The sequence below is a fragment of the Grus americana genome, chromosome 15 (genome assembly GCF_028858705.1).
Source record: "Grus americana isolate bGruAme1 chromosome 15, bGruAme1.mat, whole genome shotgun sequence".
NCBI classification, from domain to species: domain Eukaryota; kingdom Metazoa; phylum Chordata; class Aves; order Gruiformes; family Gruidae; genus Grus; species Grus americana.
In genome coordinates, this window is record NC_072866.1 from 7,867,351 (window position 1) to 7,889,565 (window position 22,215).

General features: G+C 53.2%; 2 protein-coding genes across 3 annotated transcripts in view; one reads left to right on the forward strand and one right to left on the reverse strand.

The window, feature by feature from the left end:
• Nucleotides 1-1,076, reverse strand: part of USP31 (ubiquitin specific peptidase 31) — a 35,793-nt gene extending 34,717 nt beyond the window's left edge. For both annotated transcript variants that reach the window (XM_054842815.1, XM_054842814.1), the window contains exon 1: nt 349-1,076. In XM_054842815.1, the coding sequence (XP_054698790.1) occupies nt 349-933 (585 nt within the window). In that variant the 5' untranslated portion in view covers nt 934-1,076. The remainder of the gene's footprint in view (nt 1-348) is intronic.
• A 273-nt stretch (nt 1,077-1,349) lies between these two features.
• Nucleotides 1,350-13,823, forward strand: SCNN1G (sodium channel epithelial 1 subunit gamma). The gene is made up of 13 exons (XM_054842816.1): nt 1,350-1,553; nt 1,893-2,223; nt 3,125-3,419; nt 3,802-3,995; nt 4,948-5,051; nt 5,510-5,673; nt 8,655-8,753; nt 9,973-10,090; nt 10,588-10,666; nt 10,752-10,809; nt 11,161-11,222; nt 11,424-11,499; nt 11,945-13,823. The coding sequence occupies exons 1-13, from the start codon at nt 1,523-1,525 to the stop codon at nt 12,332-12,334; spliced, it is 2,001 nt and encodes a 666-aa protein (XP_054698791.1). The 5' UTR covers nt 1,350-1,522; the 3' UTR covers nt 12,335-13,823.
• Nucleotides 13,824-22,215: the final 8,392 nt, after the last annotated feature.

Genomic DNA, 22,215 nt, shown 5'->3' on the forward strand with positions numbered 1-22,215 from the left:
ACCTCAACCACCAAAGCAGCCAGGCGGCCTGCAACACCTGCGTGACACAGGGAACACACATTTTCTGGTGTCACCGCCAGCACAGGCCAGGAAGGTCTCTCTCACCAGCCACCGGAGTGATGCACGGAGCCCAGCCCTAGCACAGCGGCCAGGCGAGGGGCACCAAGGTGCCGTGCCCGCCCCATGCCGAAGAGGAAGGGCACTTCCAGGGCCGGTTCCATGGTGATCCTGAGCAGACGAAGCCTGCGCGGGGCGGCTGCCTCACGCTCAGCCTTCCTGCCTCGAAGAGACGAGGCAGCCATCCCCGCCGGCAGCCGGGGCCCCTCCGGGCCCAGCTACCCCGCTCACCTTGAAGTCGCGGCTGTGCTGCGGCGTGTACTCCAGCGTCCAGAGCGCCCGCACCAGCTGCGCCAGCTGCTCGGTGACCTCGCCGGGCGTGGGCGGTGGGCCGTCGGCGCCGGGGGGCTGCCCGCCGCGGAACTGCTCCAGCGCCAGGAACTCGGCGAAGAGCTCGGTGTTGCTGAGGCACTGCAGGATGGCGTTCATGAAGCAGGTGTTGCCGTGGTTGCGCAGCCCCGCCACGCCGGGCACGGCCTCGGAGCCGCCGGCGGGCCGCGGGGGGGGCTCGGGGCTGCGCGGCGGGCCCGGCGGGAAGCAACTGCCCAGGCCTCCGGCCGCCTGCGGCGGGGGCAGGCGCGGGGCGTGCGGGCCGCGGGGTTCGGGCTCGCTGCTGTAGTGCGAGAGGGTGGAGAGGGTCTTCAGCACGCGGCTCATGAACCCGCCGAGCGACCGCCCGGACGGGGCCGGGGCAGCGGCGGGGGCCGGGGCCGAGCCCGCGCCGCCGCCCGCCGCCCGCCCGCGGAAGAGCCGCTTGCTGAAGGAGCGCTTCTCCTTGGCGCTGCCGGCCGGCCCGGGGCCGCTCACCCGCGACATGGCTGCGCGGCGCAGCGCGCATCCCCGCTTAGCCCGCCGGCCGCCGCATCCCGCCGCCCGCCGGGCCGCAGCCGCCGCGGCTCGCCGCCTCACGGCGCCGCCATGCAGCGGGCGGGGCGGGGCGCGCCGTCACGTGACCGCGCCGCCACCTTAGCGATGGGCAGACGCCGCCGCAGCGCCGCCATCTTTGTTGCTGGCGGGGCGGGACGGGGCGGCCGCGGCTCCGCCCCGCCGGCGTCCCGGCCCCGCCCCGGCCCCGCGGGTGACGAGCGGCGCGTGGGAGCGGGCTGGCACCGCGCCATGCCACCCACGGCGGCCCCGCGGGGCTCCCGCCGCCGGCCGCGCGCGCTTGCTGCAGCCCACAGGACCCTGCCCGGGGGCGCTCGCCCGGCCCCGCCGCTCCCATCGGCCCCGCGCGAGCCCCGGCGGCCGCCGTGAGGCGGCGCTGCGCGGCCGCGGAGCGAGGGGCGGCGGGCAGCGGCGGGGCGGGCCGGGGCGGGCCTGGCCGGGCGGGGCGGGCGGCGGGGGTAGGTGCCGGGGCGGCCGCCCGCCGCGCCATCGGCAGCGGCGCCGGGGCCGGGAACGCAGCATGGCCCCGCCGGGCCCGGAGGGCGGCCGAGGTGAGGCGGGGAGGGGGCGCCGCAGCCACGGGCTGCCCTGAAGGGCGCGATTTCCCCTGGAAAATGATGGTTCACGGCTTAAACACCCGCCGGGCGGGGGGGATGCCGGTTCGCGGCTCCGCAGTCGGTGGCGGCGGGCGGCCGTGCCGCGGCGGGACAGCGGGACCCTGTCAGCGCGGGGGTCGCCCGGCTGCGCCCGCGGGGGCGGCTCCGGCGGTAACGCGGCGGAGCGGGACAGCACCGGCGCCGGCCCGGGGGGAGCGCGGTGGGAGGGCGCCGGGCCCCCCGCTGCGCCCCGCGGCTGCTGCTCCCTCTCTCAGCCGCCCCGTCTCTCCGCAGCTGCCGCCGGCGCCATGGCCCCCGGGAAGAAGATCACGGCCCGGATCAAGAGGACGCTGCCGGTGAAGGGCCCGCAGGCACCGACGCTGAGCGAGCTGATGAGGTGGTACTGCCTGAACACCAACACGCACGGCTGCCGGCGCATCGTGGTGTCCCGGGGCCGCCTGCGCAGGTTCATCTGGATCCTGCTGACCCTCAGCGCCGTCGGGCTGATCCTCTGGCAGTGCGCCGAGCTCCTCATGAACTACTACAGCGCCTCGGTCTCTGTCACCGTCCAGTTCCAGAAGCTGCCCTTCCCCGCCGTCACCATCTGCAACATCAACCCCTACAAGTAAGGCGCGGGGTGCCGGGTGGCCAGCGGGCGCTGGCAGGGAGGCGAGGGTGGTCCCCAGCTGCCGGGGTCTCCTGGCAAATCCACCATCCCTTCACCAGCCTGGCACCAGACCCCTTCTTGGGCTTATCCCGCTGCGCTGCAGTGCTGCTCGTCAGTAGCCTTTCCTAACCATGTGGGTTTTCCCTCTACGGCACTTTGAGTAATGTATCCACCTCTGTGCTGATGCTCTTCAGACACATGTGGATTATAATCACACCCTTCACTTGCTGCCTGCTGAGCTAGACTTAGTCGATTTAGCTTTCTGCTCTAGACAGTCCCTGGTTGGCTCCGTGGTTCTCTTCAAATTCCCTTCTTCCCAGGACCAAAGTTCCAGGATTACAAACAACAGCGTCTCCTGAAGAATAGAAAGGGAACATTTGTCGCTCCTCTGCTGCCTCTTTCTTTCCATATAGGATGTTTTATCAATCAACAATACTTTTCTCCTGCCAAATTACATTTTATATTGATGTCTGTTCTGCTGCCAGCTGCCCACCCCAGTCCTTGCAGGCAATCCAGCTCTCTGGTGCCTCTTGGCACAGATGCTGAAGTCTTATTTCCACATGCTCAGCCTCCTCGGACTTGCTAACATAAACTTCAAGGAGCTTGGCAGTCCACGAGGGCTTTCTCTGTAGTTCAGACTGCTTTGCTTCTTACGGTCCTTGCTCCGAGATCTTTCTGGCCATAGTTGCGTCTGCCCACACGGATGTAAATTGGTGTGGTAGTAAGAGAGATTGATGTGAGTCCATGACAACAAATTCTGCCCTGAGTGATGAGATATGAAATGCAGTGGGCAAAATGCTGCAGCTAGGTGGTGAGGTGAGATGGGATGTCATTTTTTATCACGTTGTCTCCAATGCAGGTACAGTTCCATGAAAGACTATTTATCTGAATTGGACAAAGAGACAAAAAAAGCTTTGGAGACTTTCTACGGATTTTCAGAGGGCAAGTCCAAGGTGCGCCGGTCGGTGGATGAGTGGAACAGCACAGAGAGCGACTTCTTCCAACAGATCCCTCTGCTGAAGTTTGAGGACTTCTCTAAGACAGCAACTGACTTTCGCAGTGGCCAGAAGAGGAAAATAGAGGGCAGTGTCTTTCACAAGGATTCGTCCATAGTGAACTCCGGGGATTCAAACGATATCATTGGCTTTCAGCTGGTGAGTGTCACTCTTCCTTGGCCACCAAGTTCTTTGTGGGGCAACAAAGGGGTGTTTTGGGTTGGTATCCCTCCGGCCAGTTTTACTGCTTGCTTAGGTAGCTTTATAGTGAAATAACACTCCCTCTGCTCTTTTGCTCATTCTGCCATGCTTCCATGGCTGCCTGCAGATTCATCTCCAGCTCTCTGAAATGGAAATGCCTTCCTGAAGTCTGCCCAAATAGACTTAGTGCCTTCCATGACCTGTCCTTTGGGCCTGAAACATTTAATGGTATCATTTCATACATAGTTATTACTGTGGAAGAGAAACGGTATCACACGTACCTTGCAGAATACATAATTTCATTTCATCTGAAATGCTTTTTCCCCTTTGTAATTATCAGTGCGATGCAAACAACAGCAGTGAGTGTGCACTTTATACATTCAGTTCTGGTGTTAATGCTATCCAAGAATGGTACAAGCTGCATTACATGAACATCATGGCACAAATTCCCCTGGAGACTAAAGAAAAATTGAGTTATTCTGCTGATGACCTCCTACTGACATGTTTCTTTGATGGCCTATCTTGTGACAAAAGGTCAGTGCACAGAAAATACCTGCCAACTTAACAACTTATTTCCAAGTACATAATACATAGGAATTGAATATTTGGAATTTGCTGAATTCCAGCAGGAACCGTTTGCATTTTTAAATGAAAGCAAACATTTGCGTCTTCATGAACTTTAATTACGCTCTTTAAGTTAATTTGTCTTAGTGTTCTGCTGTCCACATTTCAGATAAACTCTTTTTTTTTGGCAGAATCAAATCTACCTGCTTATGATTGTGGCAGTGCAATTCTTGTGTGTCCTGGTAGCAGGAGAGTCATCCCTTCACGCTGGGGATAACAGCAGAGTTTCCCTGTGCAGTTGTGGGGATAAGGTTGCACTTGTACATGGGTTTAGCAACTTCCCCACTGCCGTGCGCAAAGCAAGCTGCGCTGCAACTCATTACTGACGGCATTTTGCTTGTGCCTGTAATTGTGCAAATGCATAAGATCTTTTTTTGGAATGAAGACATTTGCTTGAGTGGGAGGGGATGTTCACAGGAAAGACATGGATGTGCTTGAGTCACGAGGGTGTGTCCTCAGCCTCCCCTGCATGACAGTGGCTATGACATCTTTTCTGAAAAATGAAGATTCATTTTCCTTTAGACACTTGGCTGTCAAATGAAAGAGGACTGTGTCCCCTCCACCACCACCTTCCTGCTAGTTCTGTAAATCCGCTTCGCCCACCCTCTCAGCCCCCATTCCCACATGAAAACCTCCTAAACTTTTCATTTGCTGATGCTATTAAACCAGATCATATTTCCGTGTAGCATCAGGATATTAAGAAAAAGACCCACAATTTTCAGCAAAATAAATTGCTTGCAAAAAAAAAAAAAATCTAGTCCTGCTGTGTCTCTGCCAAAACAAAACCCCCAAATCTGCTGATTTACTCCCACAGAAAGTTAAAACTGCAGAGGGCAATGTAACAGTATTTGATTTCTTTCAGGCACTTCACTCGTTTCCATCATCCCCTGCATGGCAATTGCTATACCTTCAACAGTGGAGAAAACGGGACGATCCTGAGCACCTCCACCGGCGGCAGCGAGTACGGTATGGAAACTGAGTTTGCAGAGGAACTATTAGATAACAAGCGGTGCAGCGAACTGGATCCTACTGGAGAGTGATTGATGTGTTGGCTCTAGATGTGCAAGCTGATTGGGGAAATGCTTGTTTGAACTAGTGCAAACTATTGCCAGAGAATACAAAGATAATATCGTTGCATCACTAATGTTTTCCATCTGAAATTACTGCTTCCCAGTTATATAACTTTTTAAAGTGAGTTTCAGCCACGTTCTACGGAGACATTATTTGTTTGCTGTACTTGGGGCCACAGAGGGACGTTACTTGCTGCAAGTGTCTCAGTCTAGCACTGAGAAGGCTTTGCTTGGTTGTTACAGTTCTACTTAAGGCCAGATAACATTAAATAAACTGTGCTGCCCTCCCTGGCCAGAAAAAAACGGCTCTGGCTTCTGGTGTAACTCTGCTCCTGCCTTGTTGCTGTTCTCCAGGATTGCAGGTTGTTCTGTATATAGATGAAGCCGACTACAACCCCTTCCTGGTGACATCCACAGGAGCCAAGATCATTGTCCATGACCAAAACGAATATCCCTTCATTGAAGACATCGGCACAGAAATTGAGACTGCAGCGGCCACCTCCATAGGGATGCACTTTGTGAGTGACAGCGATCTTGTTTCTGGGTGCACGGCACCATTTCCTTGAAACAGATGTAAATATGAACTGATAGGATGTTTGAATGTAGCCAGTAGCTGGGAGGCATCTAATAGTTCACACCTGAGCAGCTGAAGTGCCCCGAGGAAAATGCTGTGATAGTACTTTCTGAACAAAGTTTTCCTATTGGAAAATCAGATCTTTATAAACCAAACAGCTACTGGGATTTTGTTTGTTCTCCCTTTTCTCTGACCCCTTGGCTTTCCGGGGGATTTTTTTTTGTTTGTTTTCACAGCAAAATCCCCCAACCACAGAAATGTGTTGTCAAGTGCCCTGTTTCACTTTAGCAATAAGGAAACGAGTTTGCATCCCACACAGGTTCCAGGGGTGGAAGAGAACGAGCTTGAGCTGTGCGTAACCCGTGTTGGGGTCAGGTCTGTACAGCATCAACTGCAGTACAACCCATTTAACTGTTTTGTGGGTGTAAGTCTCCCTTTTGCTGGGTTTCTTGCTATCCCCGCTGTAAAGAAAACCTCGTGGGCTGTGACTCTGCCTTTGCCAGCTTAGTGAAGCGTCTTGCCGTTGCTGTCAGCAAGGGCAGGGAGGGCTGCAGCTCCAAATTTCCCCAATTAGTGTAGTGCAAACAAGGCATTTGACCCAAGGGGCTTCTTTCCGTGGTAGAGAAGTGAAAGCAGTGCCATCAGGCAAGCCAGGCTTTCCCCTTTCATCTGGATGGGCTGTTAAGTGAGCATTTTAGTTCTGCCTTTTCTTCACTGATGGTTGGGTCAAATGCATGAGCCAGCCTGCTTATCTGTCCTGGCTGGGTGTGCCAGATCTAGATAGTCCACGCATTAGAAAAGACATTAAAAACAAGGCTGACTTTTAAAGTGTGCAAATAGTTAACCATCTTCCAGCTGTCTGGAAAATGGAAAACTCTGGCAGCAACTGCTTGGTCTATAACCAGTGGGGATAAATGCTATCTAACGAACAAAAAGTGAATAGAAGGTATCAGAACCAGAATGGTGTGAAGGAGGCAAAGTCTCACAAGACTATTTCCTTCATAACTGTTACACCGTACATGAGAAAGTCACTGCAGACAGTCTCAGTATTTAATGTAATATTTTCCTGGCACAATAGATTTGGACTGTTACATTCAGTTTTGTTTTTTATACTATGTGTATCTCAGTGGTGATGTTTAAAAGATTTGGCATGAGGAAGTGATCTGATTGCATCCTAATGCAACAGCTGAAATAGAAGCTGGACTCAATTTCAGGACTCAAAACAAAAGCTGCTGATCATTGTACTGCCAGCAAAGCAGGACTCCAGAGAGCCTGCCGAGGGGGAGTCGCAATTGTCAGGATAGGGCTGCACTGCTGACGTGCCAGATCAGTCCTTGTACCTGCATCCAAATACGTGAAGGAGGATGCAGCGGACACATGCTGCGCACAACGCCTCTCACTACAGGCTTGAGTGTGGCAGTCGCTGTTTTCCAAATGAAAACGTCAGTGTCTAGGTTATCGCTCATGTGTTTCTGCTGTGTACTAGGACTGCCCCCCTGCCTCCAAAAATATTCCAAGATGTTTGGAATGCAAACAAGGCATTGCTTCGTAGGAGTTTCAGTGCTTTAGTTAAATATTTAGTTTGGAAGTTATTTCAGTACCTGAATGAACAAGAAGGCTTTTGTAGGAGTATAAGCCATGACAAAAAAATTCTATACAAAGGATCTATCATCTGCTAGAAGATACAGCAGGAACATGAGGCAGGTGTCCTCGTATTAGATTGTCTGTGGAAGTTAAAGGCATATTAAAAGCTGGTTTCATTCAGTTTTCAGGAGTAATCCATCTCTAATATTGAAATCACATATTTCTGTCTTCCCTCCAAAGAGGGATTTGAGCATCTCTCTAAAAGAGCTGACTTGCACCCTACATGCCTGTAGCCTTCTATTGCTGCAGACAAAAATGATAATGCTGGCTATCAGGTTTGACCTCAGTAACCTGTAGATCTATAGTCAGTGCCTTAAAGGCAAGCAGGCATTTCTCGGGTTCCTACTAAATTGATCCTTTGTAGGATCAGCCCCTAATTTTAAACTCTAGAGAAAGATAGGTGAATGGATTCTTAAATGCATGACATTTCTTGTCATTTCAGGCCACTTACTTTATAACAATAAAGTGGATAATTACTGCAGAAAGAAAGTAAGAGTTTAGGGCTGAGTGAGGTAGGGTGGTCTGCAGGAAGCAGACGATGTAGCCTGAGTCAGGTCTGGTGAATTTGAGGGCTCCCAGACCTTGCAGGCATAGCACTTGGCACTTCAGAGCTCATTTCTCCAGACAGAGATTGCAGAACAGGAAAAGGTGTTAGCATTTATCAGAGAGGAAGGGTCAAAGCAGTACCTGGAAAAAGTCCTGAAGGAGATACAAACATTTGATTTAGAGTGATTTTAGAGAGGTGCTGTTGAGCACTAGCAGAGCCTGAAGTGCTGTTTTACCCACAGAACAGGAGGAGCCAGTGCAACAACAGCACAGGAAGGTGTGGGTCTTCACAGAAAACAAAACAAACCGATCAAAAAAAGCCAAACAACCAACAACCCCTTCCCTCAAAACCTAAGCAAACATCCAGGATGAACGATGCATAGCCTCTAGGACTTTGCAATGAGAGAAAACACACATATAAATTACTCTGCTTTGAAACATCCTCGCTGTTATGATTATACCATCTCTGTGTTCCTGCAGAGGTTTTCAAGGAAGACAGCAGATATTCCAGCTAAGACTGTCTTTTGGGAAATGGACATTATAAACAAACAAACAAAAAACTTGTTTTGACAAGTGATTGACAAATCATTTGAGATGGCAAAAAGTAAACCTGCTGTTCAAACCTGCCCCATCACTTACAGTTTCAGAATTGTGATGAACTGCCACTAAATCCTTTGTTTTTTCTGTGAACTCAAAAAAAAACCAAACCAAGATTTGTTCTTTTCTGGTTCTCAGACTCGGTCTCGCAAACTGAGCAAACCCTACAGTGACTGCACGGAGACTGGTGCTGACATACCCGTAGAAAATCTCTATAACAAGAGCTACTCACTCCAGGTAAATCTGTTACATTTGGTTTTATCAGTCACTTGAAAACTACCATCATAAAAAGCTTTACAATATTCTGTAGTTCAGGATCTGAGATTGTGAACAGTCCAGGTGTAGGGTCACTGCTTTTAACCACTAATGTAAAACACCACAGCACTTTTTAAAAATACAAGTTTTATTCCTAAGTGGTTGATGTTTGAAGTTCCCTTAGGCGCCCTGTTAGATAAAGAGAGAACATTAGCTCATTAGGCAATTTTCAAGCAATGTGACACTGGAAAATATTGGCCAAGTAAATGTTGCAGCTTAGTAACCCTTGAAGCCAGAAATTGTGACCTTTAGGACTCCAAGAATAACAGATACCATCTAATCAGTATCTAGATAGCAGGATGTTTGTTTACAGAGTAAGTTTCCACTAATTTTGCATGGTTTCTGTAATTGGGTCCTCTTGGAGATTGTCAGTTGTTCTGGCACTCATCACTTGAAGAATTGTAATTATATTTGCTGCTGCCTACTGCAAAGCCTGTGCCTAGACTGGATTTTTATTTTATGAGGTATTATACCTGAAATCTGCTGTGATACATTGCCAGGTAGGATCACACAGACATTATCTCAGGTTTTTAATAACAGTACTTCACCGAAACTCAGGAGTCACGAGGGCTGGGACTGGGACCAAAAGGTTTGATGACTGGGATTTCAAAAAGAGAAGTTCAGTTCCTGCTTGTTCCAACTGATTAAGTGTTTTAGCACAAAACACTGACTCTACCGCCCTATTAATCCTTACAACTTCAGGTCTCCAAATGTGCACCAATACAATTTGATCAAAGCTGTGAACATTTTCACTAGTGAGTCACTTCCCACACCAGGTTGTTGATTCATGGACCACATGCCATGGCAGACCAAAAACCTTCTCCTTGGCTGTGAAAAGAGCAACTGCAACACTGAAGCTTTGGATGGCTATAGGGGAGGTGGGGGCAGTCACAGAAACCCCCCCTCAGAGAGGATTATATTCTTATTTCTTGCACTACAGCCTAAACCCTCCATGGCACTTTCTGCCTGTATTTGTATTCACTAGCAACGGAGCCTGAAGACCCAGGGAAATGGGGTTCCCATCTTATTGCTACTATCAAACAGAGGATGTTTTTAGGCGCATGCAAGCCCGGACTTTGGCACTGCAGAAATGCAGCAGCCTGTGCTTCTTAGACACCAGCTCTTGGTTTATCTCCCCCAGATTTGCCTGCACTCCTGCTTTCAGAAGGCCATGGTAGACTCGTGTGGCTGTGCCCAGTACGCTCAGCCCTTACCTGCTGGGGCAGAGTACTGCAACTACAAGAAAAACCCCAACTGGAGTAAGTGTTCAAACACCTCCCTCACTGCATGTGCCTCAACCGCGCGCTGCCAGCCACATCCCTCCGCAGCACCGTCCCCGATTGGCACAGCCCTGCCTGCTCCCAGCACCACCCCAGCCACGCAGCGTGCTGGGAAGAGGCAAATCTGCCTTAGCCTACTTAAGACCCCATACCGCAGAGCCTGAAACTGCCCCTCTCATTTAGATTGACTTGTTTCAGACAGTTGTCCTAATTACTCATTATTTGTGCGCACCACAGAAGTGTCAAGTGGAGGACTTGACCAGGTTAGGCAATTGTTTGTGCCTATAGCAAGCGTCAACCACTTCTCAGAGTATTTTGCGGTATTTATATGGTAAAACTTTTTATCCCTGCCACGTAGGTGATGGCCACAAAGGCCACACCTACACCCCAGAAGCCCTGCTGCAGCGCAGGTAGCAAAAGATCATTCATTGCTTCTCTTTCTGGCTTCTCATACACATCCTGCTCCCTTCTTGCAGTGTACTGCTACTACAGACTGCACGAAAAGTTCGTGAAGGAGCAGCTAGGCTGCCAGCAAATCTGCAAAGATGCTTGCAGGTAAGTCCTGCCCACAGCCAGAGGTAAAATGCTGCATGGGTGTGGGAGTTCAAGCTCACAATTGACAGCTTGCCTCTCTCTCCAGCTTCAAGGAGTGGGCGCTCACCACCAGCATTGCCCAGTGGCCATCCACCGTGTCAGAGGTCAGTTCCTAATTGCACTCCACCGTGACAGCAGCGTGGCACGAGGCGTTAAATACACACAGAGGTTCAGCAGGAAACAGGGGGCCCCTGGGGTATTTGTTAGCACTTCAATGATGCCTCTCCCAGAGGCTCAGTTTGTAGTTTCCAGGTCAGAGCTTCCCTTCCAGGAGTTCACCATTAAACTAAATTTGTTTTGTGGGCTGAGAGGACACCCCGAGGACAGCCAGCCCATCATACACATTCAATTCTGGCATCCAAGCTGGTCTGAGGAGGTGTGGAGCGTGAGCTCCCTTTCCAGGGGATTTCTACACAAGTGCACAGCTATAGCAGTACTTTCTGTCTTTTTTCCAGGACTGGATGCTTCGAGTTCTCTCTTGGGACAAAGGGCAAAAAATCAACAAGAAGCTGAACAAGTAAGTTTCCATCTATGTGTTTCTAGCTTGCATCTCAAGCTCAGATATAATCTCAGCAGCCCTAATGATGGCAATTGGGGAAAAAGCTCCCTTAGAGCGGCCCAGCCCTACTGGTCCAACTGGTTATTTGCATAGTTTTTCAGTATGTTTTGTGTTATTGTTTTACTAAACCCTCAGCCTACCTTCTGTTTCTCCTCTCAGGACAGACCTTGCAAACCTCATGGTGTTTTATAAAGACCTGAACGAGAGATTCATTTCAGAGAATCCTGCCAACACAGTAAGTGAGCACCACAGTTACCTGCTCAGCCCCAGAAAGATACAGATCTTCCTCCCAGACAGGCTGGAAGTTTTCATCTGGCCAGGAGAGTGGTCCCATCCAGGCAGGGGCAGGAAACCGTCCACGGATGATGTGCCCTGGGGTGCCCAGTCCTGCTCTTTGCAGCCCTTTTATCCGGGGTCACTTTTCAAACTCTCTGGTCCCAAGCCCTGCACCAGGGTAGCCTGGGGGCTGCCTGCAGGAATTGCAGCGCTGAGCTCCTGCTGATGTGGCGCAGGAAGGGATAACGCAGGCAGCAAAGGAAGGGCCCACCGCATTTGGTAGCGCTCACAGCAAACCCTGGGTGCCCCAGCTTGGCGCAGCCTCCCTGCATGCTGTAACAGTGCCGTGGATGTGCATCCAGTGCCCGCAGGAGCCAATAACCTTGTGCTCTCTTCTCTTCCAGCTTGTCATTCTTCTGTCCAACTTCGGAGGCCAGCTGGGCCTTTGGATGAGCTGCTCAGTCGTTTGCGTCATTGAGATTGTTGAGGTCTTCTTCATTGATTCACTTTCCATTGTAATGCGGCGTCAATGGCAAAAGGCAAAGAAATGGTGGAACGACCGGAAGAGGGACCAGTTGGGGAAGCCACCACAGGCTGGTGATCTGGAGAGGCAGGGCCATGATAACCCCGTCTGCATTGATGAGGACCTGCCCACCTTCAACACCGCCCTGCGCCTGCCACTGCCCCAGGACAACCCTTTGCCCAGGACTCCCCCCCCCAATTACAGCACTTTGCGGCTAGAGACTGCGTTCACAGAGCAGCTGCCTGATACACTAGAGGTTGGGCACCACTGACGCTTATTTATCCACCCATCCAGGTGCCAAAACAAGAGGTGGGTGCTGGACCCTTGTGTCCAGGGATGAAAGGCACACATCCAAACAAGCACTGAAGGACTGTTGGGTCAGACCCTTATTCAGGGATTGAACTTGCAGTCAAAGCTTCTCTGAGCAAAGCTCAGACACAAAAGCCAAGGGCTCAGAGACATTAGGAACTTCAAGCAACATCAATTCTCAAGTTAATCATTGCAGGAGATGGCCGGAGCAGGATGTGGCACTGAGCTGGGATGTCTTGCCAGACAGAGATACATTAGCAACCAACTGCACACACCCCATTGTAAGTGGGCAGGAATTACTCCACAGCCAAAGACTGATGCCACATTGAGTATTAACACTAATTGCTCTCTGCTGTGTGGCTTGACTTGTGGGAAAAACCCAGGGCTTTCAGGAATGCAGCGTGACATTTGTAGGAAGGGGAATGACAGATTTGGGAAGAGCACAAAATGGATAAAAGGAAAGCTCTCAAGTTTAATTTTAATTCCAAAGGCAGCCTGAGGAGCTCTTTATTCTGAGGTGAAAAGTTAGGATAGCCATCGATGTGCTTGTAGAACAAGTTATTACACAGCTTGAGTAGGAGAACTTAAGTCATCCCAGAAGAATCATCTGAAAAGGGCATGAAATCTAATTTGGATTGCAATAACGAACTCCATACTCTGCAAGCTTGTTTCATTTTACATCACTCAAGACAGCCATTAAACATAACCTCAGAGTAGCTCATTAAGCAGTGCGTAGCCTTGGCCACACATGACTTCCTGGAAGCCTCAAAGGGAGCTGGCTGCTCTTTTCCTGCTCAACTCCAGCAAGGACTTCCTTCCTGCAGCCACCCAGTTCACCGCCCCGGCGCTGGTGGTGCCACACGGGGCTGCAGCTGCCCTGGGCTCCCCACACAGCCCTGAGGGGAGGTGGCCAGAGGATACATCCGCCTCACCAGTATGTCATCCACCTTGCTTACACCCCCTCCATTCCACCGTGCTGCGTCAACACTCTGCATTTTGCCTCGTGCGCCAAGCTGTGCTACTTCTGCCGTGCCGGATCCGCACCGCAGGCCGGCCAGAGGCAGCTGCCTGTGCCCGCACAGCTGCGGAGCGCTTGTGGAGAGACCTCCAGGGCACCCAGCTGTGGTGGCAGCGCCCTTCCCCTTGCTCCCAGTCCTGCACCTCACTCTCTCCTGCCATAGCCAATTCTTAGCTGCCTAGAGCACACTGTATAGATGATGAGGATGAATATAGCCTATACCGGGTTGGCTGCTTAGCGTTTTTGTAGAGCAAGAGTGATTGAGAGCGTGCGTGTGCATAAGTGTAAGAAAGTCTCTCTTTTTTTTCTCTATAAGCTTATTTTATATAGGACAGTGAGAATCCGGAAAGGTTCTTTTACGTGCAATAAAACATATTTTAACTGGATTATTTAAATAGCTGATAAACTGAAAAAATAAAGATATATTTTTGAATAACTGCTTTTTCTTTTTTTTTTTTTAAATCAGCAATATGCAAGTTACTTCCTTGCAGGCATCCCAAGAGATTATGGGACTTGCCGGTAGCTGCCCTGGGGCTGCGCAGTGCCCTGGGCTCCTCTGCGGAGCTGTGTTGCTGTGCTGCTAGACCTGGCTCAGGAACAGGCTGGGGGGACCTGGGGGTGCAAACAGGCACATGGTGACAATGCCTTTCAGAAAGCAGATTAGCCAGCAAGGTGACTGAAAATGCTGGAACCTCAGGTGCCTCCAGACAGTTCCACTCCTGGACAGTCCTTTGGGGACCAGAAAAAGAGAGAACTGGGTTTGCTCTGCCTCAGAGCCCCTTCTCTAACACTGAGAGCCAACTGTTGCTTGTTCCCACACCTAACACAGCATCAAATAACAACAAGATTCCTTACACTGGACTTGCCCCATTTGCAATGGTGTCAAAGCAAACCTAGACAAAACCAGAGTAGCCTACACAAGCAACATCACACCAGAGCCACCTCCCCCTTTACATTACAGGCACGAGCTGTCCTGCCTACAGGAGCGGTAGAAATAACAAGCAAACCTGAGCTATATAATGTCTTACAATAAGCTCCTTCCTTGCCAGTTTGTTGCTCTTTAAGTAGGATTTGGTTTGGCTCAGTTGTACCTAAGGACCTTCGTCCAGATGCAGATAGTTGCTGGGGTCAGTTTTGACTCCAGCTCTTACAGAGCACAGCCTCCTGTGCACACAGTGGGGGAAAGCATCTCCCTGGGAAAAAAAAGCAAGCAAACACTGCCAGGTGGGACACACTCCTGTTCCTCATCCATACCTGCGTGTGCACACAGCAGCTCTCCACAGGGACTGCAAGGTTTGCTCACTTCTGCTTGTGGGCAGTGCCGAGGAGGGGCTGTAGGAGCTCCACTTGCTGCTGGGACAGCACAACTCCTTCCCTGCTGCTGAGCCTGCTCACGCAAGGACTCCTCTTCCTCCCAGGCTGCTCAAGTGATTCTGCCCCACTCCCAGCAACCCCCCAGCACCAAGAGCTGGGTTAAATCAGCAGGTGCTAACCATGCTAAGGAAGGAAGGAAGGAAACCCCCTGCAGCTGCTGCCTGGAGCATCGTGCTGCACCTGGGTCCCGCGGACAGGGAAGGGGCCGGCAGCCAGAGCAGCTTGGGACGGGCTGAGGGGGCACAGCCTCGGTGGGTAGCCACGTCCCCGGTGCTCATCAGCGGCCACGCTTCCCATCACGGTGGCAGCTGGAAGCTGGATGCCGCAGGCTGGTTCCCAGATCGTGTTCTGGGGTACCTGGGAATTCACAACGCAGACAAAGCCTTGCAGTAAAGCGTTCGTCACAGCAAAGCCAGACCTGGGTGAGAGCTGTAAAGCCGATGACACTTCAACTAGTGGTAATTTTAAAAGCCTTTTAAAATAAACTAAGTGGTGCCAATTGTGCAAGACAGCAGGTGTATTGACTGGTCAAACTTTATATGCAATAACTGTAGTTCTAATAAGGAAAATATCATTTGATTGAGAGCAAGGCTGCTGAAGCATAGCACGCCCATAAGGCCTCTCTGGTCAATAACCCGGGACGTGTGTCCCGCCGGACACTTTTTGGCATGAACAGTCACTTTAAAGTCTTTGGGAAAGTGCAGGTTCTCTGTAGGTGCTTTTTGCATTTACTTCTCAGGGCAGGCACAGCACCTTTTCTTGCATGAATAATCCTCAGGAGGCAGAAAGCCATGGAGTAGCTACAGAAACGCATTACTTCATCATGAATTAAATACTGAACTCTACTGAACTCCTGAGTCATCTTAAACACAGAAAACTACCTGGGACAGTACGAGAATCAGGTCTGACACACGCTAAACATCATAAACTTAAAGTGCTTGAGAAACTCGGCTTGGAGTTTATGGTAACAACAGGTAGTAAAATTTGTGGTTCGATGATATCTCCTGCTCCACTGCTGCTCCGAGGGTCAGGTGGGAACCCTGGTCTCTTCCCACGGGGACAGCATTCCCAGGAGGCTCATGGTGCAGTGGGATCCTGACCAGCCCCAGGCAGGGTTTGGGGGCGGGCAGCCCCCCCACTCACCGGCAGCCCACCGCTCACCTCCCAGCCCCGGGACAGACCTTCCTCTCGCTACCGGACCTGGCCACGGTCATGGTGTCCTAGGTCTTGGGCAGGGACGACAATGGCCCTGACCACACAGACCCACGGCTTCGGCTTCCCGGTGCCACGGGGCTGCAGGGAGTGCCTGTGGTACCCGAAAATGTGGGGAAGGTGCAGACAGCACCACAGGCACAGTGCTGCCTCCGTGCTGGGGTGAAGGATGGGCTGGGGAGAGGTGTAGAAAGAAACCCACAGTGGGCAGGTGCCAGTGACTCACGGGGAATGCTGCCCGCACGCCGGGACCGGCCCTTTGGAGGAGAGGAGGTGCAGCGGGGGAACCTCGCTCAGCTCGTCCACAGCTCCCAGCAGCAGCCGCTGCCAGAGGGGAGAAAGTTGTGGGTGACGGAGGAGCTGGGGGGGGGGGTGGCTAAGGAAGAAAATCCAGCTGCACAAGAAGGTTTGCTGGACAGCAGGAATTCACCAGTGCTTCTCCTGGCAAGTCCAGGCAGAAACAGCGTTTGAAAACACATGGAGCCTGCCGGCCCTTCTCCGTCCTGCTGGGGAACGGACGCCTCCCTACACCACGTTATGGAGTCTGCTGGCTATACCCAGGACTAGCCTTGTCTCCCTTAATACACAATTGCCCCCTAACAGCCTTGGAGGCACAGACCAAATCTGTTTTTGTAAGGAAAATATTCCCAACCAACCCTAACCCAAGTAGCTCTGGCATTTTGCTTGTGAGGGTGCCAAATTTTTGTAGCTGTCCTTAGCTGCCGCCCCAAAGGAGCACTGCAAAGGTTACGTGGGCTCTCATCCCGGGCAAACACCTGCCATGAAAACCAGGGAGAGAGGGGCGAGCTATGCTGAGACAAACTCCAGTGGCAGTAGCGGGACTTGCTGCTTAAGTACTTTAAGGAATAAAAACTGCTGGGCAAAGGCTTTTCCTGGGTGGAAAACAAGACTCTCACCCTGACTCTGGCTGTTTCACTGCTCAGCATGAACAGCCAGCACAAAAGGGACTCAAAGACAGAACAACCTAATCCAGGAAGGATGTGTGGTTTCCCTAATAGATAAAATTTCCTCTGGTAATCAAGAGAAAAATGGGAGCATCCAACCTCCCAGTCAACTGGGATGAAAAACTTGCCCAGGATATGACAATGAACAGTAAGTCCCGGATTCCTTGGAAAACACATCTGAGACACAGCCTGGCCCCATCCCTATCCCAGCTGCACAAGCACCACCTCCCCCAGCCCCACGGGATGTCAGCCTGGAGGGGTAACTCCACCCCCCCCCCCCAAGGGATGGCTGCTCAAGGCTGCCCCCAGCACCGATGGGGTTAAAGGCTGCCCGGGCCCCTTTCCACGCTGGGTGACATCGCAGTGGTCCACAAACAGGTTTGGGAGTTAAATGCCTCATTAATATAAATGGGGCTGGGCTGGGGAAAGGCATCTCCAGCACATGCCTATGGAAAACCCTTTGAGGCTGTGAGCCTCCACTTGTGCCCTGGAAAAGGCACAGCTCTGGGGACACAGGGCAGGAGACTGTGGAGGTTTTAATTTTACCCTTTCACCTTCAGGACAGGGTGAGCCAGCAGCTCCATAGCTATCAACATTAGGACACTCCAGCTCTGCTGCTGCTGCTGCTGTGCTCTCCAGTGAGCCCTCCCAGGGAACACCCACGCGAGGGGCTCTGTCCCGTGAGAGCCCACCCGTGCCTCCTGCTCAGCCGGAGCCCCGCAGCCTGGGAAATCAGTGCTACCTCACCAGCAGCAGCCGCAGCTGCCACCAGACCCCAGTAGCCCGTCGATGCCACACTAACGCAAGAGGCATTTTCGACAGCCAGCAGTGACTTCCCTCTGCTTGGAGCCGTGGCCAGAGCCCCAGACCAGCGCTGCTCCCAGGGCTCAAACTGGCTCGGGAGGCTGCGGCAGCCAGGCGTGTGGCATGGGGGGTGCCGGCAGGCAGTTACTTTATTGTACAAAATCATTGCCTTTGGCTTGAAAGTCCCATCGCCCACCTCAGGTGACACTGCAGCAGTGAGCACTGTGCAGCTGGAGCTGGGCAGCCGCCTGGAGCAATTCCCCACGCCACGTCCGAGCCATCCCCACCAGCCCGGCCGGTGCTCGGTGCTTTGCAGAAGCATTTTCACACAGCCTCAGCCCGGGAGGGCTGCTGACACCTGGAGCATCCCAAGCACAGGTCTGAGCTGCAGCAGTGCTGGAACGGTTTCAGGCAAGCGTGAGTCAGAGGTTAACCCGCAAATGCAGCAGCTGCCCTCTGCAGTGACATGCTGTGACATGGCTCCGGCGCTAATCCCGACGCCAGCACCTCCCTGTGAACAGGACGGACTGGGAGGTGCGGCATCATCACCGATTCCCCACGCCTCCACCGGCACAGGGCTGGGCAGGCGGCGCTGGTGGCAGCTGACAAACCCCAGGAAGAGCGAGAGTCTGGGCTGAGTGTGACCGATGCCTGAGGAGGGGAAGGAAAGAAGAAGTCCCAGGCCAGGCTGGGAAACCCCATCCAAGAAACCAGACTTCCCTCCTGTGCCGGGGGACCCTGGAGCCACCGCTCCGGCCGTGGAGCAGCACTGGTCCCGGCTCTCCCCGTGGTTCACCGACATCTCCTGCTGCCCCATGCCATGCTGGCGGCTCGATGCCATGCGGCTCCTGAGGGCAGCACCAGCACCAGCCCTCTCCTCTGCCAGACGCCCATGTCTGCCTGCCCAGCTCTGCCCACCACCAGCGTGCTCTCACCAGCCCGGCCCCACGAGCCCCAGGCACACACCGAGCTGTGCTCAGCCACTCGCTGAGGCAGGGGCTGCTGGGGGCACCGGGCTGCTGGCCACACAACTGCTCCCAAAACGAGCACTAGTCTGCAGCTCCCAGCACTGCACGCCCGGCGCTCGATGCTTTCTGAAGCAACAGCACAATTATCCGACCACATTGCTCCTGAACAGCTTTTCTCTTGGGATTGACGCTTTCTGGCAGCAAGGGCACCCCAAACCCTTGGGGTTTTTTATGAAATCTTTCTCCGCTTGCCCCCCTTCTTCCCAAAAGCAAAGGCTCTTCTCCCACATCCTGCTCATCCCAGTCATCTGCTCATGCCACTCCAGAGCACATGAGGGGCCATCCCGCTCATCCCACTCATCCCTCTCCAGAGCAGTGGGGCTCAGGACGCCCCGGCCCCGTGGAGCTGGGGGTGGTGATGCGGGCGGTGGTGGCAGTGGGGGGGGGTGGCGGTGGTGGCAGTGGGCAGGGGCTCTGCCAGCCGTCCCTGCGGCAGCCGCAGGGTGGAATGCCGCGCAGCGGGTTCCTGCAGCAACTGGCCGTGCTGCCCAGGGCTCTTCCCTTCAGCCCAGGCGAGAGCAGCCGCGGGCTCGGGGTGCTGACCCGGCAGCTGCGCCTGCTCCCCAGCCCAGTTGCAACACAGCCCAAGGTATAAACAGGGAAACATACCCGCCCTCGGGGCCACGGACAACATGTTCCTGGCATTTTGTCCTCTCTTGTATCATCACCCAGTGATTTGCACTTTCCTGTTACACTCTCGCACCACCTTGTCTCTCCCAGTCTTACGCTCCTGCCTCAATTTCCCTTCCAGAAGGAGCCAGGTGGGAGCTGCATCCCCCTGGGGGGTGGTCGAGCCTCCCCACACTGCCGGGCGTGCAGGCAGGCTGCCGGCCCTGAGCAGCTTTCACACACACTCCTGCCGGTGCCATGCCCCATGCTGCCCCAGACAGCGTTTTCACCCTGGCAGCCTTGCCGTCAGGCAGCGTTCCCGAAAGCAGTGGGATGCGAAGCGCAGGAGGGGACGCTCGCAGCGAAGCCTCTGTCGGGCCAAGTGACATGAACCCGTGTCACCCCCGACCTGCCTGCCTCATGCCCGCCTGAGAGCAAACCTCCAGGGCCTCCGAACACAAGCCCAGCCCCATTCAGCATGCTGATACGGGATCACTTCTGTCTCCTTCCACTCGTATTTTGGCCAAATATGTTTCTTCAGTTGGAAAAAATGTGTGTATTCACTAGATTTATTCACCTGCAATTTAAAATGTGCCACAGTCCCAGGGGAGATGTGATCACTACGAAGCATGGCTGAATGCAGGTGCCGGCCAGAGCCACGGTGAATCACACTGTTTTCACAACGTGTCTTGCTGCAGTACCTTCCTCACTTGTGTTTTAAGACCTTCTCACCCAAGTTTACATAATGAATCCTGAAAGGTACAAGCTGTTCCCCTGGATAATCACGAAGGGTAATCGTCCCCGCTCTTGTTCTTGTTATAAAACGTCATCGGCCACAAAATATTTCACATTTCCCCCAGAACATGGCAGAGGACCATAAAGAACCAGCCCATGGGGATCTTTATGATGCACCATCCTGGCTGGTACCACGCTGGTGCTCCCTGGCCTGTGCCGGGGCAGCGTGGCATCCCCAGCACCTGAGCCCACCCGCAGCTACCGCATCTTTAGAAGGCGGAGTAATGGCAGGCTGGTTATGTTTTCCAGTAAACTTCAACGACAGAAAGGCAAATGAGGACAACTAATTCCCTGTCACACCAATTAGTTACAGAGCGAGTCTGGGGAAACCCCACTGGTGACAAACCACTGCCTGAGAGTGCAGCCTGCCACCGTCCTGTGCCGAGAGCCGGCTCGGTTTCACGCACACAGAGGAGCGCAGCCTTGGCGGGGCGAGTGGAGATGCAATGACCAGTGTCATTAACGCTCAGGCTGAAGGGAGCTGCACCTGGGCTGGGTTTTGCCCCATCCTTCTCATTCGCTAGTCAACAGCACGGCTCACAGAATTGCACGGAGCGGTGGTACCCGCACCCCAGCAGCACGAGCCCCGGCACGGCCCGAGCCCCTGTCCCGCCTGCCAGGCTGTGGCCGACGGCTGCGGCGCTGTGCCAGGCATGCAGGAGCCGGCCCGGCGGGGGGAACCGCTTCCCTCTCCTCTTCTGCTGCTTGTAAAACAAAACCAGTCTCGGTTTTACTGCCTGATCTTTGTAACGCAAACAGAGGTCAGTTAAAAAGGTTTTATATGCAGCGGTTACCGGTGTAGGTTGGCTTGTGAGATGCTCACTATCATTTGACTCTGATTTTACTGGTCACAACTAAATTACTCTATTTTGTTTAGTGACAGCGTGTCTCTGAAAGTGTACTCGATAAACTGAGCAATTAAAGTGCTGAATGAGCCTGTTTGCACCCTGCATGGGAACGGGTGATGGAGCAGGAGCAGCCTCCCCGCTGCCAGGGCTGCAGCGCCGATCACCAGCACGGGGTAAGCGATGGCGATGGGGACCCGCGCGCTCCTCCTTTGCAGGAGGGCTGCCTGCAAACCCCAGAGCCGTCGGACTGGAAGTCAGGCTGCGGACGTGACTAATATTTAGCACGTACATTTCGCAGCTCCTGCTAAATGGCAATCTAATCAGCGGGTGCATGTGCGGTGGCAGTGCCTATCATCAGCCATAGGCAGGGCAGCTGGCGACACCGCCCCGGCACCCGGGCTGGGAGGGGGGCTGCCCGGGAGGGGACTCCCGCAGGCAATGCAGGACAGCAAAGTCCTGGCACTCATCTTGTTTCCGGACCCCAAAGAGCCTTTCCAAATCCTCATGAAATCCCTGAGCACCGAGGAGTGACCTCAGGTCTGACAGCTGCCACCACGGCTATGCCGGGTGGGGAACCCCCACCAGGACCTCACCCCCCCGCACACCGTGCCGAAGGGCATAATTTGGCCAAAAGCAATGAGATTTACGCAGAACTGGATATGAACGAGCCATATGGTTTTTCTGGTGACCTGAACTCAGTCCTGCTAACGGGGTTGTAATTTTGGGGTGATTTCCTTGCTGCAGGGCTGTCCTTGGGTCTCTGCGTCGGGCTCCGACACGAGCACCTCCACTCTTCGTCTTTACATACAGGCTTAAAAACCAGCCCAGAAACCTTCTCAGCCTTCTTTGTATCCACTCCAGTCACCATTAAAATATTTTCCTTTTACCAGATAAGTTTAGGACCAGTTGATATTGTCAAAACACTACAGGTTAGACCGATGGTGCCATTTTCTGGGCTGATTTGCCCCGTGTATCCAGTTTCTCAGCTGTATTTAGCTGCCGTCAGTGGTGCATCATGCCAGCACAACACCCTGACTCAGAACACAATGCCTGGGGTGCAGAAGAGTTTTCCATGGTGTTTTTCAGCTGTATTTTTAGCAGGAGGTTTTTGCTTATGAAATAAACTTTCTCATGAAGCAAGCGAGAGAGACAACGCAAAGTCAAGCCAGATTCAAGGTCACTTGGCTTCA